The sequence below is a fragment of the Asterias rubens genome, chromosome 10 (assembly GCF_902459465.1).
Source record: "Asterias rubens chromosome 10, eAstRub1.3, whole genome shotgun sequence".
In the NCBI taxonomy this organism is placed as follows: Eukaryota; Metazoa; Echinodermata; class Asteroidea; order Forcipulatida; family Asteriidae; genus Asterias; species Asterias rubens.
In genome coordinates this window covers 15,281,377-15,304,334 of record NC_047071.1, presented here as the reverse complement: position 1 = coordinate 15,304,334, position 22,958 = coordinate 15,281,377, and the positions used below count along the sequence as shown (strand labels likewise).

General features: G+C 37.6%; 1 protein-coding gene across 1 annotated transcript; it reads right to left on the bottom strand.

Annotated features, from left to right (window-relative positions):
* Positions 1 to 16,637: 16,637 nt before the first annotated feature.
* Positions 16,638 to 22,915, bottom strand: LOC117295327 (sorbitol dehydrogenase-like). Its single transcript, XM_033777905.1, has 9 exons — positions 22,769 to 22,915; positions 21,700 to 21,733; positions 21,351 to 21,515; positions 20,464 to 20,623; positions 19,530 to 19,648; positions 19,049 to 19,114; positions 18,275 to 18,450; positions 17,737 to 17,858; positions 16,638 to 17,125 (listed from the first exon to the last, which is right to left on the bottom strand). Exons 1-9 carry the CDS (start codon positions 22,796 to 22,798, stop codon positions 16,969 to 16,971), a joined length of 1,029 nt encoding a protein of 342 aa, XP_033633796.1. The 5' UTR covers positions 22,799 to 22,915; the 3' UTR covers positions 16,638 to 16,968.
* Positions 22,916 to 22,958: the final 43 nt, after the last annotated feature.

Here is a 22,958-nt window from a genome sequence, read left to right as displayed (position 1 = left end):
TTGGTCTATGCATAGAGGTCTATGAAATGCATTTTAAATCATTTGTGATGAAATGCATTATTATAGGGTTAGAAAGAAGTTTAAAAAGTAGAATATAATAACCCACACAATTAATGTGCCTCCAAATTGCACATTTTCCTTATACGTCGTGTTAGTTCACACGACATTCTAATTTGCGGAATGGCTGACCTTGTTCGTTTGTAAATTAAAAGGAAAACCTCGCAATTTCAACGTTATACTTGTTAATGTGTGAATCGTTGTCTACTTTTAAACATCTTTCTTACCATATGCATTTTATAACAAACAGCTTTTTATAGACCAACTTGCCCAATACAATCCAAGGCAACATGTCCCTTTAACATCATAATGGCAGACCCATGGGTGTGGACGAGCCCCCCAAGCCCCCCCCCCCCTGCCCACATTAATCCATCCCTGTTTACATGACAGCACATTGGATTAGCAAGAAGCCAATCCCTTCCGGCAAATGACTCTCAACCTCAGCAATGTGAACTCTTTGGACCCTCCCCTACATCAGCATTTCTTTGTGTGTATTGCAGCCAGATATTGAGGCTGTTTTCTATAACAACCCCCCTCGCACTCCTCTATTGTACATAGTTATATCCTAGTTACTTATTTATTAATTGCTTCGACAATATATCAATTTTGTACACTTATTTGGGCTTGTGATTTTGTTAAATTCTCATATTATTAAACTATTTCCCAACCAAAGAAGAGTGTGGAATAAATGTCATATTGAACTGAATTGAGTGCAAGGGCTGACCTTTGTTCACATGGTGTAGGCTCTAATATACATTTCAGGCTATTTAATCACAATTTTTCAGATTTTCCAAAGGCAACAAATCATACGTTAAAAGTTGGGGAAATATTGTGCCTATTGAATTAAAAATTCCTAAATAGACTGAGCAAGTCTCACTGCATATCAAAAACGAGAAACCAATTCGAGTGAAGAATATATTTTGTCTATGAAATCCAATCTTCTTTTCAAATTCCATTAAGATTAAAAACAAGGGAAACTGGCCCAGTAAATTATAAATGATTTGGTCCAGACATTTAAATGAACGCGACACTTGCACAGTCTATTGGAAGATGTCAACTTGATGTGTAATATTTTAGATGAGTAAAGTTCAAATTCCATTCACTGAAAACTAGAACTCTTTTATTTGTAGGTTATGTTGACACCATGTGAAACATTATCTGTGGTAGCCTTGATTACATTGATAACATTGATTATAATTGATTACAGATGATCAGTACACATGATGAAGGCTGTTTCATCCACATCATGGCATTGAGAAATGGGTTAATTATGAGTAAGTTCAGAAGCGCACCATGGCTAACTACGGGGCCCAATTCCATAGAGCTGCTTTTAAAAGCAGGAAATATTGCTTTAACAATTTTCTGCTTAGAAGAAATGAGCAGGATACCCGTCACGAATTGTACATGTGACATGGTATTTTGGCTGGTAACTGTTTTCTGGTAAGCATAATTATTTAGTGCTTAGCCGCACTTTGTGCTTTAAAGCAGCTCTATGAAATTGGGCCCTGGTGGCTTTTTTTACTCGAACCCAGACTGGTCGACCATTTGGTTGACTCATGTGTTCGACCATTACGAGACCAGCCTCGGGACCATCAGTTCTTCCCTAGTCCAGGTACCGGTAGCCTTGTTTAATGATAACATGAGTAAAGCGCAGAAGGGAAACAAATGGTGAAACCAGCGAATACTGTACCAACAGCAGTTGACTAAACTTCTAAACGAGATGTTTGAGTTCATACTGCACTGTGCATGTATGATGATAGTTAGTACTCAACCATGGGTTCACTAAATGTGTGCACTTAAACTTTACTCTATGTTGAATGAAGCTGATGCTCAAAGACACTGGACAGTGGACATACTGGTAATTGTCAAAGACCAGTTGGTGTATCTCAACATAAACGTATGCATAAAATAACAAACCTGTGAAAATTTGAGCTCAATTGGAAGTTGCGAGATTTTAATGAAAGAAAAAACACCCTTGTCACAAGAAGTTGTGTGCTTTCAGATGCCTAATTTCGATACCTCAAAATCTAATTCTGAGGTCTCAAAATCATATTCGTGGAAAATTACTACGTTACTTCAGAGGGAGACGTTTCTCACAATGTTTTATACTATCACCAGCTCCCCCTTGCTCGTTACCAAGTAAGGTTTTATGCTAATAATTATTTTGACTTATTACCAATAGTATCCACTGTCTTTAAGATTGAACAAACCCAACCCACACAATGCACTCTCCTTTAGCGTTTTAAAAACAGATTTCAAAAAGGCTTAATAAGTATCAATAGATCAAAAGCAACCAACTTTATGATTCGGTTTCTATTAGCAAAATATATTTACAACAAGCAAAAAAGGCAATTGCGTTGTCGTGACTGCCGAAAAACAAGTGAAATTAACACCTTCATTGATTTCCAATTGATTTCTGTCAAAACACTCTCATGTAAAACCACGCAAAACAGGTCAATACCTCCTCACATTGCCAAGTGCAAAACACTCAAACTGTCAACTTGACTCCGATGACGCACATGATGCACAAACTCTACACACTGAATGCAGAAACACTAGGTTCATTCATTCATAAATTTATACATGTATTACCAGACAGGTATAGTAAAGGGACTGTGTCTAATTTGTAACTGAATTTGGAATTGAAGGCCTTAGGGCAACAGATTTAAGGTAAACTAATGCCTCTGGCTTCTAAAAAAAAAAATATTTTTTAGTACCAACTCTCTGTGGATGAACGGAGTTTGTTTTGTGTTTTTAATGCCGAATAAACAATATTCTAAGAAATAAACCACAGAGAGGCACTGACTAAAATTAAAGATAAATTGACAGGAACAGAACTTGAACCTGCAACCTCCGGATAAACGGGCAAGCGCTCTACCAACTGAGCTATCTAGCCTCAGCCCTAAGGAGACCAACAGAGGGCTAGATAGCTGTTAGAGTACTGGTAGGTTAATCCAGAGATCACAGGTTCAAGTCCTGCTCCACTCAAGTTTTCTCAGTTCAACCCAAAATCAAATTTTTACTGGTATAGATTAAGCATTTGTGTAATACTTTGATTTGTATAAATTTTGTCTGGTGCAGACTTTTATTGTTCTTTTCCAGCGCCTTGAGACGAATTCTTTCTGCTATTGTTTTTGCGCTTTATAAATTGCTCTTTATTATTATTATTATTATTATTATTTGTTGTTATTTATCTTAAATCTTCGGATATTAAATTACTAATATATTTTAAATTGTCCAGGTCAGGACAAAATTTAATTTAAACTACAGTGAGTGTTTTATTTTAAAACTCATCTTGTTAGTGAAGCTTCCATGCATGATGAAGCATGCAAAGTACAAGCTTGCTACATGTCTCTCATGCCTGTATGCTTTGTTTTTAAAAAGGGCAAGGGCACCAAGGCATTTTCTCTTTGGCAAAGGGCACCCTATGAGGATATTTTAAACTTCTACTAGAGCATCTTAAGGGCACCAAGGCGATGACCAGGGGAATGGAGGCAATTGCCTGTGTTGCTTTCGTGGAAAATGCCACATTCCGATTCACTCTACCGTTCCATATTTAATTGCGTTAAGTTTATCATCAGTCCTTGTGTCTAGCTTATAATACTGGTATGCAATGGCTTTAGATTTTAATTGATTTCTTTGTCTGATAGTAGATAGTAATCAGGGATGGATTGTTAATTAATGTGGATAGATTTTGTTTAACAGGTCAATGGCTTGCATACATGTGGTGTGATTCAGTAATTCAAAGATAATGGATACATGTGCAGGGCTCGAGTTTGGGGGAAAATCTACCTTTAATACAGAGAAAAAAAATTTACGTAACTTTTAATGCCCCCCCCCCAACCATAAAAAGTATTATAACATGGTATACTGTTACAAATAATGCATGAAATCTATTTCAAGTCGATGTTCCTAGGTTTCTGAGGCAATTACTATCCACCATTACCATGATGAATTTGCGTTTTCTCTCAGAAAAAAAAGTGGTCACAGTCGATAGTTTTTCTTATGTCCGCAGCCACCATGCTAGCTACTCCATGAAGATGTTAGGCTTGGTTCCAAGTCTGTGATCGTGGCTTTTAGTCGCCCTGATCTAGCCGAAACAATATTGGCTGAAACAGCGCCCTCTTGTAATAACCCTCCGTCATAAGCCTACGATCACATAGATTTGCGAGTAAGAGCGTGCGGTAGCAACTCTGCGGGGAATTCTGTGTGGCTAATGCAGAGAAATAGGCATAAGTCTCAGACTTGAAATCAAGTCTATGAAGACGTATAGAGAACGCACCAGTCTTATTAGCATTGAACATGCCACTGACAGGATGGGAGGAAATGGATCTGTGTGAATGTAATCTGCTGATTGGATAATCTGTGTCAATACACATAGAGGGTCTGTCATTTGTACCCACATCCGCAACTTGTTTGCTTGGTCTGTCGTGTCCCCCCAGCCCCCCCCCCCCCCCCCAATCCCACAAGCTATTACACTATGTCCATGGACACTACATAAATTACATGAATCTGATGAAGTTGTTGTCGTTGCAACGAAAAATGATGCTTTTTTTTTTTTTTTTTTTTACCATATCAGCACACAATTCATGCATAGTGGCTTGGTATGGGCAAAACCTTGATCAAACTCATTTCCTGAAGGCAAAAAATCCCAAAATCAGATTTTAAAATGATCTTGAATTTCAATTTCACTCAATCACTGCATACGTGCAAGCTACATTGTCTTTAGAGTAAATTCTGAAATGAGTTTCTACCCATTCGACCACATACCGGCCTGCATGTAATTAGCATGCGAGTACACCACCGCTAAACACACATCGATGCATCAAGGGCAAACACAAGTACTTTTTATCCCCGGTGCAAATTTAACATCTATTAAAATCATTGTGATACCCGCTGCTTAAATGAAGGAATCGTACTGCCAAAGCAACCAGGCAAACTCAGTGGTCTAGCCGATAGAGACAAAAGGTCAGGTGTTCGAGTCCCAACCGAGTAATATCAATGCAATAGGCTACTTTGTAGTTTGTAAAAAAAAACAGCTAAGCCAACAACAAAACAGTGAATCATACAGAACTTCTTTCATGTGAACACAGGAAGTTTCATGTGAATACACTATGGTCAATAACATTTATATTTTTGTCACTTCTGGTCAATACCACCGACACGCCCTGCTACAACCAGAGAGGGTAAGAGGACTCTGTTTAAACAGCCAGGTCAATTGGCCCTTTTATTATCCCTAGTGCCATGTTCCCTGTTCCCTACTCTCCAAACTTCAAACCAGTGGCACTGTGTTTGTTCATTGATGAGTCAATGGAGTGTCAAGAGCTTCTGTATAGATTGTTGTGTTAGCTCAGTGAAAGTTTGACTAGACCTGTAAACATTTGCATGGGGGTCTCCAGGGTCTACCATTGCTATACTGTTATAAAAGCAAACCCCCCCCTCCAATGGTACAAGGAAAGTCAACTTCAGCTTTGTATAGTACTGTATTCTCCCACTGTAGTAGTAGAAACGTCCTACAGATGCAATCAGGGCCTGATTTCATAGAGCTGCAAAGCACAACAAATTTGCCGAGCATGAAATTTCTTCCTTGATAAAAACAAGATTATAACCAGCCAAATGTCCACGTGATTTTCAGAATTTAAGCAATCAACAGCTGAATACCATTAACGAGCAATATGCAACAAGTGGAAATTTGGCTGGTAATCCTGTGTTAATCAAGGAAGAAATTTCATGCTAAGCAAATTTGTGTGCTTATCCTCTAAGAAATTGGGCCCAGTTCTTTGTCACTTTTACCCCCTGCTTCTTGTCCTCAGCGAGCATCCTTCAGGCTTGTATGCCTCGTTTTTGTATGCCTCGTTTTTGAAAGGCAAGGGCACCACGGTAGGGCACATTGGTAAAGGGCACTCAATGAGGATCCTTCGTGTACACATCATTGCTCCATCCCAACTTGACACCAACCCCAACCCCTTATTTTGATTTGAGTAACCCAGTGTGGAGGGGTTTTATTGTACACAAATTGTTCCGCCCCCAACTTGACAATAGCAAATGGTGCCAACTTGAGTGTTACAGTTGGTGTGCTATAATAGTTGGGATTGCAGCGTCGCAGTAATTACAGGGTAATTACAGGAGAAGGAGAGGACATAAAGAAATGGACCTGACAGGGAATGGCAGCTACAGCAACATTAGCAGCAGATCAAGATGGCGTCAGTGTTGTAGCCACAATGGACGGTGCCGGGTGGGCCTGCCCAGGACTCACAAATTTCGCACAACACTCAGAGCAAAATACCAGCATTTTGCCCGAATTGCACTTCAGTTATGATGGCCCCATATCTAAACATGAATAGTTTTCACCCTTGGTTGGTGGACTAAATTGGATTTAGAGCCCACCTCGAAAGTTGGGATAGCTACATGTTGTACAACACTGGTTTGCGTGAACTTGTGATGACCACCAAAGCGCAGAATTAGAGATTCCAAAGAAACCCTTGAACGTTGTGTAAATAAGCACTCACTTCAAACCCGCTGACATTATCTTTAATTTATTCTGATTACACCTGTCACAGAGATATATATGAAGATAAACAACATACGATCCAACGCTGATCACGTACATTCTACTGCAATAAAACAGCATATTGATTTACACAGTCTGCACTACAGTGATCAAAGACAGGCAATAATTTAATGACAAGATTTTTTGCAATCTAAATTAAGGGGAAAGAAAAGTTGTGCAAGACATTTGTGGAGGCTAATTTCTACATACATGTAAATGGTCCACTGCATTTGGTCATTTGCAATTTATGTTTTTGCTTGTACAGTGTAAGTGCCAATATTTAGGCATGGTTAACCAACCAGCAATGTCGACAACTTGATTACGGTTATTAATGTTTCAATTATAATAATATGTCACCCCTTTCCTCTTTGGCAATAAGTACATTTATTTATACTGCAAATTTAACTGAAAATACTGAATTGAAAAAGCCTCTTTATTTTTATTGCAATAAAAAGATTGTGGTTTTTGTTCTCATGGGATAGCAAATTTCTTAGTTAAGCAAAAAAAAGAATGGGCACCAATCACAACAATGTCAACTTTACAGAATTTTGTTTTTTCTGCTAAGCAAGCTGTTCTTGCGCCGAGCAAATTTTTGTGCTTATTAGTACAGGCCGTATGAAATGGGGCCCTGGCTCTAACAAATGATGCATGTTTCTGTTTCTGTTTCTTTTATTGTTCACCATGTTTTTTATTAACACATGATCTAACAAAACAACATGGTACCTTTGTCAGAACAGAGAGTCATTGTTGAAGAAGTGTGGAATGATTTAACTTTCAAGGTTTTGGTAGATACAGGCTGCTGGTTGTTAAATGCCCCCTCCAGGGATCAATGGGATTGGGATGAAGGTATTAAATGAACTATAAAATCCTAGATAAAACATATATTGTTGGAAAGTTGTTGACTTCAAAGAGTAGAATTTTGTACATTTAAAAGACACTGGACACTATTGGTAAGTGTCCAAGACCAGTCTTCTCACTTGGTGTGTCTCAACATGAGCATAAAATAACAAACCTTGGCAGCGAAGTTGCGTAATAACAATACAAATACTACGTTACTTCAGAGGGAGCCGTTTCTCACAATGTTTTATGCTATCAATTGCTCGTTACCAATTTATACTAATAACTATTTTGAGTAATTACCAATAGTGTCAACTACCTTTATAATACAAAGTCTGAATTAGCTGCTTCGGCTGTGGCTTGATTGTCACAGGAACCTGCATTGATGCATTGAGGCTCCCTTAGTAACAGCAATAGCCATAGTGTAGCTACAGGGGCTGAGCTAATCTGAACATGACCTTTGACCTACATGTTTAAATGACGAATAGACCCAATTGATTTCTTCTATTTTATGTTGTCTATTCAATTTGACACAATAAAAATATTTGGCCTATAAAAGGTAATTACAAGATTGATAAGAAAAAAAACCAACATTGGTAAATTTTAGTATGACTATGAAGTTCAAACAATTTACAAGAATAAGTTATTTATTTGAAATATTTCCCTCTGAAATAAAGTCATACTCGAGAAATCTGTGAGCGAAAAAAACAAAAACAAAACCAATGGTTTACTTAATGAAAGATGTGCATGGTTTTTCACAAATTTTCACAAGTTTGTCTTTACGAATTTTCATGGTACATGTAAAAGTGATTAAACTAAATTGTCTAAGTTCAGTTTGTTATTTCATAAAATATGGTTGATCAAACAAAACGTACTGTCTGTGATTATTTTGTAATATATTTAACTAATAGAAGAAACATGCTGAATTAGTAGATGATGCCGCTGCACAATGATAATGTCGCAAGGACAATCTGTACGTATGACCTGCTCCCGCTTTAAACTGGGTATTATGAAAGTACTGACATAGTAATTGACAGACAAACTTGTTAATTAAGACACAGGTGCCCGCTGCCCTCTACCTGCAATCTAATCCAAGGCCAACTTAAATGAATTGCACAGGACCTAAAAGAAACACATCCAGATCTTGTTTATTGAATTTTTTTTCAAGTAAAATATCTACCATTGCACAGTAGTTTTCATAGAGGGTTCTCCCAATAATAACAAATAAATAAATAATAACCAGATTTGTATAACGCCATTCCATTTAGATCATGGCGCTCAGCAACAACGGGCAATGAATAACAAATAAATGAACAATATTTAGCGTATTGAGCTGATACTATGTGTGATTTAATACTAATAGTTAAAGGACATGTATTTATAAAGCGCCATAACAAAGAAGATCAAAGCCCGGCTGAACAGAAAAAGATGAGAATCAAGAAGACAAAGACAGATTTGCGAGCCGATATGAGACAATGTTGGCCGATACGGAAAACAAAATAATCAACATATTTTTAACCCCACAAAATACAAAGAAACCCTAAAGTTACGGTACCCACTGCTAAAATGTAGGATTCGAACTGTCTCTATCTACTTGGCAAACTCGGTGGTCTAGTAAGACATCTGGGCCCAATTTCATGGCTCTGCTTACCGCCGAAATCTGTGCTCGATGGGTTCGATTACCACCCAAGTAATTATGCCCTGTGGATTCTTTTTACAGGACTCAAAGAAAGTACTGAGTATACCGTGCTTCACACACATTGGTGTAAAACTAAATGTAATAATGCTATAAAAATAATGTACTCTCCTCAGAGTGAATTGCCACTAGCAAAAAAATATGTTTTCATAATTTCAGATTTACAACGGTTAAATGCTCTTTTTCAAAATAGAAAGGGACTTTCCCTCTGACAAAAGCGTGTCACCCCTTCCGGGTTTGTGGTATTGTACGTATGTTCAAGATGGTGATAAAACACTCTCTGGCTGTTTTAGCATCAATAACATTTTCCTGCTAATTTCTAACTGCTTTTTTATTTTATTGAGGAGGGCTTTTTATTAAAACAGCTGTCAAAATAACATGCCTTCTAGGCAATCAAATTTTAATTATTGGTTGTGCTATCAGGCAAATGTGTTTATACGTGTTAGTTTCCAATGTGCATGAACAATTTAAAAGCAGTGGACACTTTTGGTAATTTAACTCAAAATAATTATTATCATAAAACCTTTCTTGATTACGAGTAATAGGGAGAGGTTGATAGTATAAAACATTGTGAAAAACAGCTCCCTCTGAAGTGAAGTAGTTTTTGAGAAAGAAGTAATTTTCCACGAATTTGATTTCGAGACCTCAGATTTAGAATTTCGAGACCTCAGATTTAGAATTTGAGGTCTCGAAATCAAGCATCTGAAACCACACAACTTTGTGTGACCATGGTGCCACAAGGGTGGTTTTTTTTTCATTACTACCTCGCAACTTTGACGAACGATTAAGCTCAATTTTTCACAGGTTGTTTTTATTCATATGTTGAGATACACCAAGTGAGAAGACTGGTCTTTGACAATTACCAATAGTGTCCAGGGTCTTTAATGTGCACAGTCAAACGCTGTGGTTGATTTCCACAGGATTCAGGTTCTCCATCCCACATGAAATCCTAAATCTCAATTGAGTAGATTTGGTTTTGAAATGAACCAGTGGTTGACAACTCAATGTTTTGATCATAATGCTCCCAGTCTGATCGGGTGGTTCAGAATTTTTTGTTTGTTTCTGTTTTCTTGGTTCTAGGGTTATACATGTATATCACACATACAGATTTGTTGTCATTTGAGTGGTGGAACAAGTGCCTTGGAAGTGTCATCAATTTTGTTGCCATGTATCTGCTTGTATGCTACAAAAGTTAATATATTGGATAGACACTCATCCAATATGGATAGTTAGTGGACACTTCAAATCATTGTTTCCAAAATTTTTCCTACAGCTGTTTGTGGGTTATGCAAATTTAAGTTATTGAATGCATTTCTTTCATTGTGGTTAAATCTGGCTTTCAAAAAAAAGGAATAGTCCCGATTTCCTGTTTTTCACCTCATGATTATAGTCTGCAACAATGCATCAAATAGTTTGTACATTATAAAACAGTTTCTCCCAGGAATGCCATTACAATAGGAGACTTTCCAACGCTAGGTGGCAGCAGACATACCGGGTAAGTTTCCATTGTTTACGTAGTTCTGAACATGCGCATAATTCTGAGAACAATGGATTTACCCGGTAAGTCTGCTGCCCTCTATCGTCCCAGAAAGTCTCCCATTGAAACCCAAGGTTGCCCTCAAGCATGTGTACTGATCCCCCAATTTATACCAATCAGTTTTTTATTATTAAAAGTGTACGCCAAATTTAGTGAGCTATAAATGTTCATGGTACAACAAATGCGTAAGAAAACGACCCCTTGCTTTTTCTGTGTACTTTCTGCATCTCCAAAACGCAATACCAAAATGTTGTAAATATGTACGTTCATGTGTGTTCTGTTGTCATTTAGCCTATCTTTTGAGAAAGACTCTGCTACTATGGTGGAAACATCAAGCCATTAACTATTTCTTTTTCAATATATCTTTTCCTGAGTAATTTCCTTTGGACTCCCTCGATCGGTCCATAAAAACATTTGGCTCTATACTCAATGCTCAAACAGTGCATCATAATTAACACTACTGCTTCCCTAGTTTTAAATAATAAATGTGTCACAGATTCATTTGTATTTCACGATTGATGACCCCCGCTCCTTTAGCAGTACTGTGTACTGAATCTTGCTCGACACTGGAGTGAGGGCCAGGTGTTTCTATTTAAAGCAGTCCTTTCAATCCAACCTATTGATTTTCAGCATCGGAAATGTACCGCCAATTCTGAACTGAAGGCAAGAACCGATGCTGGATGAGAAATCAAAGACTTGCATACCCATAGTGACATTGTACGCATACACCTTAAAGGGAAAGTTTAGGCTTACCTCCGTTTTTTGGAAAAATTCAAATTTTAAAATCCTATTAGCCTTTTGGAGACCGTTGCCACTAGGCCTATGGTTTGGGTGTATACAGACAAATTTACCCAAACCTTACAGTGGTTGAGTGGTATTTACAATGTAATGTCCACCATATCTAAAAATGGCTTTAAAAATAAAAATTATGTATAATATACAATCAAACTAACCTGTGAAAGTTTTATTTCAGAAGGTTCTCGCATTTTTTAGATCTCGCGTATAAAATTCGCTAAATAGCCATGTTATGCATAGATACCCTCACCAATACCAAGTCATTTACACACAATGTATCATAGAGAAAGGACCACGGATCTCTATGCCTACAATAGACTGATGATATGGTGAACACTATACAGCAATAACAGGCCTATGCAATGAAGAACCATTCTCTACTTTTCCAAATGATGTTTGATCTACAGCATTGGAATACAAATATTCAAACTTAAAACCACTTTTATTATGTATGATACACGCACAGTTACAGCTGTCTCAGTTCTTGCGTGTTTAATGAGTTAGATGACGAGTGAGCAACCACACACGACATAAATTGGCACAATTGAGTACAAGGCTCACCAATATCGCATACTACTGGTTTTCATTTATGAACCACTCGGGCATCCTCATCTCAAGGACAACATATTAGTTTGAGTTTTACCAAAAAACTGGGGCTGGACACTGTTTCTCACTGCATGGTAATTGATGAGCGTATGTCATTGTTGCTAACACAAACTGTGCATTGTTCGTGATGGCTCGCACTGCTAATCTAGGGCTATTGTAACCAGTTTTCAGTCAAAATGGCAATTTGAATAATATTTTGGTTCACTGTTATATCCACAAATATTTTCTAAACCCTACTAGTTGAATCCTAAGACATGTAGCTCAAAGAAAAAAATCGTTCACAGAAATTTTGTGAATTAAGCAATACAGCCAACTGTTCATGTTTACTTTCTGTTTAGACGAACATTTGCACAAGATTTTGCATTTTCTCGAAACAACAGCTTTCTTTTTTTCACTTCAGTAAGTCCAATGTGATCTTTTCACAAGCAGGCTTAAGTTATTTCATTGTTATAATTTTGATTATGTTTAACTGGTAAGGTTATACTTTGGTAATGACCTCGAAAAAAAAAATGTGTTATTTATATTGGAAAGCTACTTCCTTGTTATAAATGATAATGGTAGTAAGCATCCTGCGTTAAATTGTTTATTTCAGCTGAAGTGCGCTGTTGATAAGAAATTAATAAAAAGTAAGGTCAACAAATTTGAATTTTAAAAGACCGCCTGCAGGCGACTTGCGGAAATGTCTGTGGTGTCCGTTTGAATGTTGCCCTCAATACAATCAGAGATATGGTTGGTACTCGCTGTCATCTGACTTTTTGAAAAGGAATGGATCAATGTTCTTGACGAAAATTCTGTGACAGTTTTTTGCTGTTTTCTCAACAAGTGAATGTTCAATGTTTTTAGCTGAAATTACATGTGTGACTTTTACTGTATCTTTTTTCGAAATTTTTGCTTATAAAACGTTCACAAAAACCAAATGATACCCACTTTTAAGAAGTGCAAAATTTATGTGCAACTGCAGACAGTTTGAAATATTTAAAACCACAATTGGATTTAAATTTACAGACAAATTGTTTCTTTTACTTTTCAACACACTGTCGAATACAGTGCAGGACTTGTGTTTTATTTCCTCGTTTCATTTTGTAATCTCATTTTGTAATCTCATTTAGTTTCGACCAGGTCTCTTTTCCTGTTGTAGGGTGTTTTTGTCAACCAGGTAACACATCCTTTTCATTTAACCAAGTTTCCAGACCACTCTAGATATCTAGTCCTTTCGAAACCAAGCAGCAGGGTCAAATCAACTTCCTTCTAAAACGGTCTGATGAAACTAAAACCTTGGCGATACCAGTCTGAGTTTCCATCTGCTGGAAATGTCATGTCAGTGTAAAAACTACAGTACAGAGCAAGTTTGAAGAGCCGTTTACCAAAAAAAAATAGTACAATGATGATGCACTGATGGTGCTTTGCATTGTTGAGTGTAAAACTAAAAACCTGCAAAAATTGGACTGTGGTCACAGAGCTCACCGAGCATCAATTTCAGCATTCACACCCATGGAAGCCACAGTTTTTGATACACACTTCATCCTGACGGCACACCAAGTTTGATTATTTTTCAAATTGGAATTTTTTTTATTTAACTTAAACAGAAACAAACCCAGTCCATGTAAAACTGCACTTAGCAGTAAAGCCCCAACAGTCAAAATTCCTTACAGTTGCCTAAGTGAAAGCGTCAGAAGGGTGGGGACAGGTTGGCCCAAATAAAAACTGCTTTCACAGGCAGGGTCAGTTATTCCTATGACATCCAAGTCCAGTATATAACATTGGTTTGGAGTGACAAACATGTTTAAACAGAGGCTAATTAGCAGGATTGAGGGATGTGTTGATGATGTACAGTACTCTGTTGAAAACAAGATTAATTTCTCGGTATCACTTTGTCAGTATATCAACAAAATAGCAAAGTAGTAAAACTTTATTAATTTTGTGTAACCCAACATATTCTACACATGGTAAACAACAAACCTGTAAAATTTTGGCTCAATGGAATGGGTCATAAAAGTTGCAAGAATATGCCTATAGCCTAATTTAACAAAAAGCACCCTTTAAGTTTTTTAAGTATCAATTTATAGTGTATGGTCATAAATTGTTTTAGCAAGTAATCCTCCCTTTTTTAAAGTCCTTTGCGTGATATATATTCTTCTATTTTCAAGGTAAAATGCAAGTTTTCCAGATCTTGAATAGTCATTAAATTGTAGAATACCCTAGTCATCATGCTGCTGCTGGTGGCTGCCGCTTGATTGCTTAACCTTTACGGGGCCTCTTTCAAGTTACGAGGTATTTTGCAATTGTTCACTGAATTTCCATTACCAGTAATTAATATTTAACTAGCCAAGGCTACTTTCCTATACTCAAGTGCTACACTGCTAGGCAGTGTGGTGTATTCATTGTACGAGAATTCTGAAGAGAGTCACCAGTTTGTGGAATTTTGAAGAGGCATCAAGTCCAAGGACACAGCCAATTGAGTGACTTGTCTTTTTGGATAACTTTCTGTATCCTGACTCCGCTTTTTCACTATTTTTTACAAAAAAGGATCTAATTGAGGTTAGTTAGATTGTTTTATGTTATACCGATTGAAAAAGTGGTGGCGTGATACGGAAACTTTTTTGTACCTTCTCAGAATATAGCAAACAAAGGGATCTCATTGAGGTTAATTAGGGGTTAATTAGATTGAGGTTAACTATATTATTTTATATCGAATGAAAAAGTGGTGGGGTGATACGGAAACTTTTTTGTACCTTCTCAGAGCAAAATTGTATTAAAATTTACAAACTCATGTTGTGGTACTCCCCTAGAACTATGACGTTCATTCCGCTATTTGTGTTACTGTTAACTTACGGGAGATGAAACCTGATAGCCGAACGAATCTCATAGTTCTAGGATTAATGTTTAATGGTTTTGTTATTGTAGAGATGTAACGCTCGGTGGCACTTTCCATTTATATTTATGTACATAAATCAGATCAGATACCCATGGAGGTAGAAATAGATACCCAAGAAGAAGACAGAGCAGAACTGAACAAACTTTCACAAGAGCAAAAACTTACTTTTGTTACGTTGTCTCCACGTTCGACCCTCGTCGTAATAAGCGTCTTCCACGGCATAAACCAGGCCGAATAAAACACTTTCACACCGGCAACATGCAAAGGCGAAGGTGGGAGTAACCAACCAAAAGCACAGAAAACACCGAGGAAAACAAACGGATGTATTGTCCCTCCTCTGACACCACACGAACGAAGTTCTTCCACTAAGTTTTTGAGAGAGACAGTCACAAACAGTAACACCGCACGTTCCTCGATCGTGCAGTTACAATGCAGTCAGCAGTATGAGTCCACTTTCACTCGCGAGGCTCCGCCCAGCCAAAAATGGCAAAACACGGCCGGTAGTCGACTGCCAAACCGTTGCCCCAAATTCAGTCAGTCCGAAGCCACAAATTACGGTGCAGTTGATAAAATAACATCACCTTAACACTGTTACCATACCATTTCCTCTCTGTTGTTGCTGTCAACTTCCGTTTGAAGGAGGAACGACTTGAGCCTGGTCTGTGTCCTTCTTCTGGCTCGGTTGATTGTTGGGAAGAGCATTCTGTAATCTCGGCTTGTTTTGCTCCATGGACGTGTGTGTATGGATCATTTCATCATTTTACACGACACATGCAGACTAGACAAGAACCCGGAAAAGTTAGTGCATGTTGAACAGCGCCACCTGTTGGTTGGATCTTGCCACTTAACACAGTGTTTTTTTTTTTATCCCCTGGCTCCCCCACCCCCCCCCCCCCCCCCCCCTTTCCCAGGGACCAATTATTTCATGCACAAAAAGTAGCTAAGCCCGACAAAACTATGCTTACCAGAATAAGGTTACCAGTTAGATTAACATTCGACATGTACAATTTGTGATTGGTATCTTGCTATTGCTTGGCAGGGCAATGTAATTGGGCCCAGGTTGCAGCTTTAGCTACATAAGTTGGTAGAGGGCCTGTACATTAATCTAAAGTTGGTTTAAATCTGGCTCTAGATAATCATGTTTTTATTCCTTCTAAATCAACAAACTTGCTTCACTTTTCTAAGGCAATCCTTTGTTTTTTTGGTTGAGACTCTAGCTTTCAAGTAAAATAGATTCTCCTTACAAGCATGGAGAAATAAAATTGAATTATGAGCGAGGATAAAATAATTTATAGTCATGAAAGGTAGCATGACTATAACAATTCAGAGTGAACTACTAAACACAAAATTAATTTTAAATTCTCAGACATTATCATTCAGTTGACACTTTCTTTTGATTTCTGTATTTAGATTTTTAATTATAAAAACATATTCACATCAAAACAGATCATTGAATAAGTAGCGCGCCGAAACACACACACACTTTCACACATTATATGCAAATTAAGCCAGGGACAATGCACAAAATACATTTGACATGCAAAATTACTGATGGACGTGAGAAAAAGTCAACATCCCAGCAAAAATTAATTTAAAGTTTTTAATCAACTACTACTTCACAGTGGCAAATGATTTCCCATGCAATACCTTAAATGAAAGCTTATAACTTTCTTGAATCTATAAAAAATTCAAGTATCAAAATTATTCACAAAAGCAACCTCTCATCATTTTCCTGACCAAAGTCCCTTTTTCCCGCTACATCTCGCAAAACTCAATGCTGTCATCAATTATCCACACATTCTCCTTTGTGTTGCCATAGTAACCCATTTTAATAACCTTACACTTTGCCTTCCCTAATCTCATTTATCATTATGTAATCATAGTATCTACACCGATCTCTTTGAGTTGCCATAGTAACCCACCATCTTACTCATCAAAGTTTCTTATTTCCGCCTCATCTTACAATCTTTAATGTAATCATCTATTTTATTATGTTGCCATAGTAACCCCTCATCTCACTGATCACAGTGTATCATGACTTTGATAGCTCCTCCTGCTCCTGTTCTAGACGTCTCAAAGGCGTCCAGCGTCTTCTCCAGAGGGAAGTGATGAGTAATGAGTGGTTTGGCATCCACCTTACCAGACGCAATCATCTCAAGGGCTAGAGGGTAGCTGCAACACAAAAAGGCGACACTCAAAATTCAAATACCATGAAATTAACCAATCAAAATTTCAATGAAGCTGGAACTTTTGTGGACGCTTCTTTATAAGTAGGATTTGAAACTTTGGAGGAGTATAATTTAAGTGATGTTTGCATTATCACCATGTGATATTCTCTCTTTCGAGAAGTGACAGTTCTCAAAAGAACCCACTTTTTATAGTTTTATGCATTTTTACTTTATTTTGCCTAGAATGTAGGCAAATTTAATATGCTTCACTTAGGAATACACCAGGCTTACAAAAACTTTCTGTAAAACAGGTACTTCAATTATTCAAGCTTATAAGACCAAAACTTTTTTTTTTTCCCCTGAAAACAACAGTTTTTTAGCCACTTCTCTATCAAGCATTTCCTTCCACATTGTGCCTTTACATTTGATGTCAAAATTGTACCCAACAAAGCGTCACAGAAGTTCTTCAAACTTGATTTCAGCACTGGTCTAAACAAAAACTCATCCAGTCTCAGCATAAACAAGTTACTGTGTGTAAACAAAATGTGTATCGTCTCAAATTTTCCAATTTAAAAAAAAGCACAACAAGGATGAACAAAAATAAGGATTACGAACCAATTGGCGTATCTGAAAACGCCTCGTATATCCACTTCTCGGACTGCAGCATTGACAATGGGTAGATCCATGGAATAGGGCCCTCTACCAACGAGAACAAGAGCACCCCCTGATTTAGTTGCCTGAAAAAAAAAAAAAAAAAGGTAATAACCTATAGTTTGAGAGGAAGGATCCCTGGTAGACCTGCTCTAACGTACACTGACATTCTAAAACGGACACCAGTCGGCCATAGGGAACAGAAAGGCATGGGGAACCATCGTGATTCGAGGACATCACTCGACTTAAGCAAGTAAATAAGCAAAACGAAAGTTAACTCCTGCACTTTTTCCTTTTCACACCTTCTCATATATTATCGGTTTGTGGGGCAAACTGAGAGGGCACTAAGGCCGCACTATAGTGCCTAGTAAAGGTGCTCACTTGAATAGGGTACTGTTGTCTCTGCCCTTTGATCAAGCCGCCAAAATGACAACACAGCAAGACTGAATAGCAAACAGATTTGACATTTACTTTGAGGTTGTTTGACTTTTGTCATACTCACATAAATACCAGTCTGTACACTGGGTGCTGCCCCACTACACTCCACGCTGACGTCCGGCTTACATCCCAACGCTTCTTCAACTCTACGTGCCATCTCCTCAGGATCTCGAGTATCCACGCGCAATGCATGATGGGCACCGAGGTTCAACGCCATGTCCAGACGACCTTGGTCTAAATCTAAAAATTAAAACAGTTAAATTTGTTCAGTAAAGGCTTCATACAGAGAAGTCCTCTATCCTCTTTACTTTGTTCCAAGACGCAAACACCAAGACAACACTTCCATTGATGAAAATCTCAGATTTCCATCATTGTGATTCCCCAAATGACCGACCCATTATTTTTTTCAATTCAATTCAAAATTGGTTTATTTTCAGATAAAAATACAAGACCAAATAAAAAGTCATATACTAATGGCATTTGGTTAACAATAAAATTACATCAAAAATAAATGTACAAGTTTACATGATAAAACAATAATATTAAAAATATTACTAGAGTTAAACAGACAAACAGGAATTGGGAAAACAACTATGGACATGAGGGGGGATTTGTGGACACAAAATATAAACAAAACAAGGGAGTTTAAAATAAAACAGCAACATTCTGTAGGCAAGAGAGATTTGGACACAACATTAAATTAGTCTTTATTCTTGTTTATAACACCTGTTTATACACCCCCAAAAAAATGTTCAACTCAAACAAAATGTCCCAGTAGGACAACTACAGAAAATAAATAAGTTGTATGCGGATTATCTTTCCAACACTTTTATTTTACCTGTGACAATGATCTGAGCTGCTCCCATAGCTTTAGCACTTAGCAGAGACAGCAGCCCGATTGGACCTGAAGGAAAGAAAGCAAACAGAGGTTTATAGGAATGTATTGGAGCATCTTCCAGGTTACCTTCTGTGAAATTTAAATGCACCGTTGTCACTCCCCAAAGCAGGAGAGCATTTTAATTGGCACAAGTATTGCCCTCTTGTTCCAGATTTACAAAAAGGCAAAGTATTAAGAATTATTTATTGAATTTATATTGCGCTCTCTCCAGGATCAGCCTATTCGAGGGCGCATAAGCATAAAACATATCATGCGAAAATTACAGTGAAAAAGAATAAGAAAAAGTGCACCATTTCAAAGTAAGCAAAATGGAAATCAAAGCCAGATAGCCAAAGTCCATTGTGATTTTATCTCGTTCAGTTTATTAAGAGCAAAGAACACAATTTTTGGGGTGATGAAATTCCATGGTCTTCTTCTTTACCTGAGCCAAGAACCAGAACATTACTTCCAAGTTGCACGCCTCCTCTACGACACGCATAGACTCCTACAGCCAGAGGCTCCAAAAGGGCTCCCTCATCCAATGTCACATGATCTGGAAGCCTAAAATTAAACAAAATTGCCAAAGAATGATCAGTTTATAGTCGAGACCTGAACTATCCGTTTGAAGATATCTGATTTTAACACTTAAAGGAACACATCGCCTTGGAACGGTTGAGTTGGTCTTTGAAATTTGTTTGTAAATGTTTGTTATAAAATGCATATTATTAGAAAGATATTTTAAAAGTAGAATATAATGATCCACACAAGTATCACTCGAAATTGTGTGGTTTTCCTTAATACCTCGTCGAAAACACAGTCAGCCATTTATGGGAGACAAAATTTTGACTCCCATAAATGGCCGAACGTGGTAGCTCAAGAGTAAAAGGAAAAACATGCAATTTCGAGCCAAATTTGTGTGGATCATTGTATTCTACTTTTGGAACATCTGTTGAACCAATGTATTTTATAACAAACGGTTACAAACGCTTTTCAAAGACCTACTCGATCGATCCAAGGCAACGTGTTCCTTTAAAGAGAAGGTATACAACTGGTAACCACTTCTAAAAGTAATGGCAAAAAAAAACTTTGTGGCAAGAAGTTTTACAGTCAAAAAACCTTTCTCAAATTGTGTATTCCAATAATGAATTGTTATTGCTCAGAATTTTCAGTGATATCTCAACTCTTGCCATATGTTGATGGTCTCCCTATTTAAATAAAAACAAATTCTGTGGGGGAACCATTCAACTTCATATTTTACTGTGGGAGTGATGCCATTGTTCTATTGGAAAGGTTTTCTCAGATGCTAACTGACAAGAATAAATGTTTAAAATAGAAGATTTATTTAGAGTGGTTCCTGATCCTTGAATGTGACCTACTTGTAACAGAAGTCAGCAGCATGGCAGTAGAAGCGACGCAGGGAACCGTCCACTGGAGGAGTAGCACAGAAGACGATGTCTGGACAGAGATTGTAACGTCCTCCCTTACAGAAAGAACACATCCTACATGGAACACCCGGCTCTATGGCCACACGGTCACCTGGAAATTAAAGTTAAAAAGTACACTCTACAAAGTATAACAGTATTATGAAAGTACTGAAGACACTTGTATAAATTATCACAGTGACTTATAGTTTTTTGAAGAAAAGTCATGGAAAAGCACTACTCTGGCCAAATGCCAGTTAAAAGGCAAAAGGACCAGTCAGAATTCTCACTAAGTGGGCCGGCTGGCTAGTTCAGTGTTGAAAAGCATCCCAATTGATAGTTGTTATATTTCTAGCAGTCGGGGGATTAGATGTCAGAGTGTTAAGATTATCGCAAACATATACCTGCACGCTCTGGTCTTCGTTCTTCTGATACTCATAACAGGGTCTCTGAGACCAGATCACGACGGTCACGTGGAGGCGGATCATTCTGCGAGACTGCTCCACGGGTTTGAACACTCTCACAAGAGATCTTTGTACATCCTTCAAGTCCAGTTTAAAGACATATTTGTTCAAACATTCTTTCTAAATCAGTATCAAGTTGTTTGTTATAAATGTTCCATTAATTTTCTCTTTGTGCGCCTTGAGTGTCTTCATTGGCAGATATGTACGCGGTAAAAATATATTCTTATTATTATTATTATTATTAACTACCCTATTGAGAATGAAATATGGACTAGTGAAAAAGCTGACGGACCGTTAAAGTAACCAGCTATAACTGATCCTGCTGGCTAGTCACTGGAAAAGTTGAGGGCGAAACCCTGCAGTGGCATCCATGCTTACCTACTTTGAGGCTGGTCACACCATCCCCAAGTGCAGAAACAACACCTGAAGATTCATGGCCAAGAATCATGGGGGCATTGACCACAAACCGTCCGATCTTTCCATGGACAAAGTAGTGGACATCGGAACCACAAATCCCCACCGACTGCACTCGGATCTGCACCTCTGGAAATCAGAAAAGACAGAAAGTTTTAATATTTGCAATAAAAAATACTTCATGTAGATCTACTGGGCTGATCGCGACTATAATTGGGCTAATTCTACAATTGGGGCAAAGGAAATCTACGCCCTGGTTGTGGAATGGATGTTTTAACAAATACCAATCCAATCACCTGCCATTAAAACTTACCATTTCGCCCTGGCTGTGGAATGGGCGTTTCTTCCTGAAAAACAAAAATTTTGAAGGAAAATTTTTATTATTGCAGAATTTATAAGCCTTTGTATGTTACTCTCATATTCGGGATCGTTTCCTGAGACAACCGGAGCATACTGATTGAATTGTTACACCACCTTTCAGGACCACAACTCAGAGAGAGTTTTATGTATTTAGTGTCTCAGCAAACCTCACTAGCATGTTATCCTACCAAGCAAAGTTTCAAATCCCTAGACGAAAGTTAACACAAACTTTACTAGATTGTATCTCCACCATACAAAGTTTTAAATCCTACTCATGTACATGGTGTTACTGCAAACCTTAATAGATTGTATCTCCACCATGCAAAGTTTCAAATCCTACTCATGTACATGGTGTTACTGCAAACCTTAATAGATTGTATCTCCACCATGCAAAGTTTTAAATCCTACTCATGTACATGGTGTTACTGCAAACCTTAATAGATTGTATCTCCACCATGCAAAGTTTTAAATCCTACTCATGTACATGGTGTTACTGCAAACCTTAATAGATTGTATCTCCACCATACAAAGTTTTAAATCCTACTCATGTACATGGTGTTACTGCAAACCTTAATAGATTGTATCTCCACCATGCAAAGTTTTAAATCCTACTCATGTACATGGTGTTACTGCAAACCTTACTAGATTGTATCTCCACCATGCAAAGTTTTAAATCCTACTCATGTACATGGTGTTACTTCAAACCTATATAGATTGTATCTCCACCATTCAAAGTTTTAAATCCTACTCCAGTCTTGTGTTACTGGAAACCCTTCTACTAGACTGTATTCCCACCCAGCAAAGAATCAAAATATAGAATTCTCAAACTTTTAGCTGACTATTATGAAGTCTCACCAGTACAAGCTCTCCTTTCTTCTTCAACACGGCAGTTAAGTTTTTCTCTTTCATCTTATTTAAATAAAATTTCAAACATACTAAACTAAAATTGCACAATTCTCTAGGCCGCGATTATTACAGCACACAGCAGGCTTACATTGTCTGATAACGAGTGCAGTGTTTACCTCCCTGCACACAGTTCTTGCAATGAACATCAGTTCATCATAATCAAAGATAAATCAAAGATTAAATCTGATAAGTAAACACAGAGTCCTAGGCTTTAAAAAGGGACATGGCTCACATCACACACCATATCCAATGTATTGATCATTGTTGATCAGCAAAGATCAGGGCCCAATTTCATAAAGCTGTTTT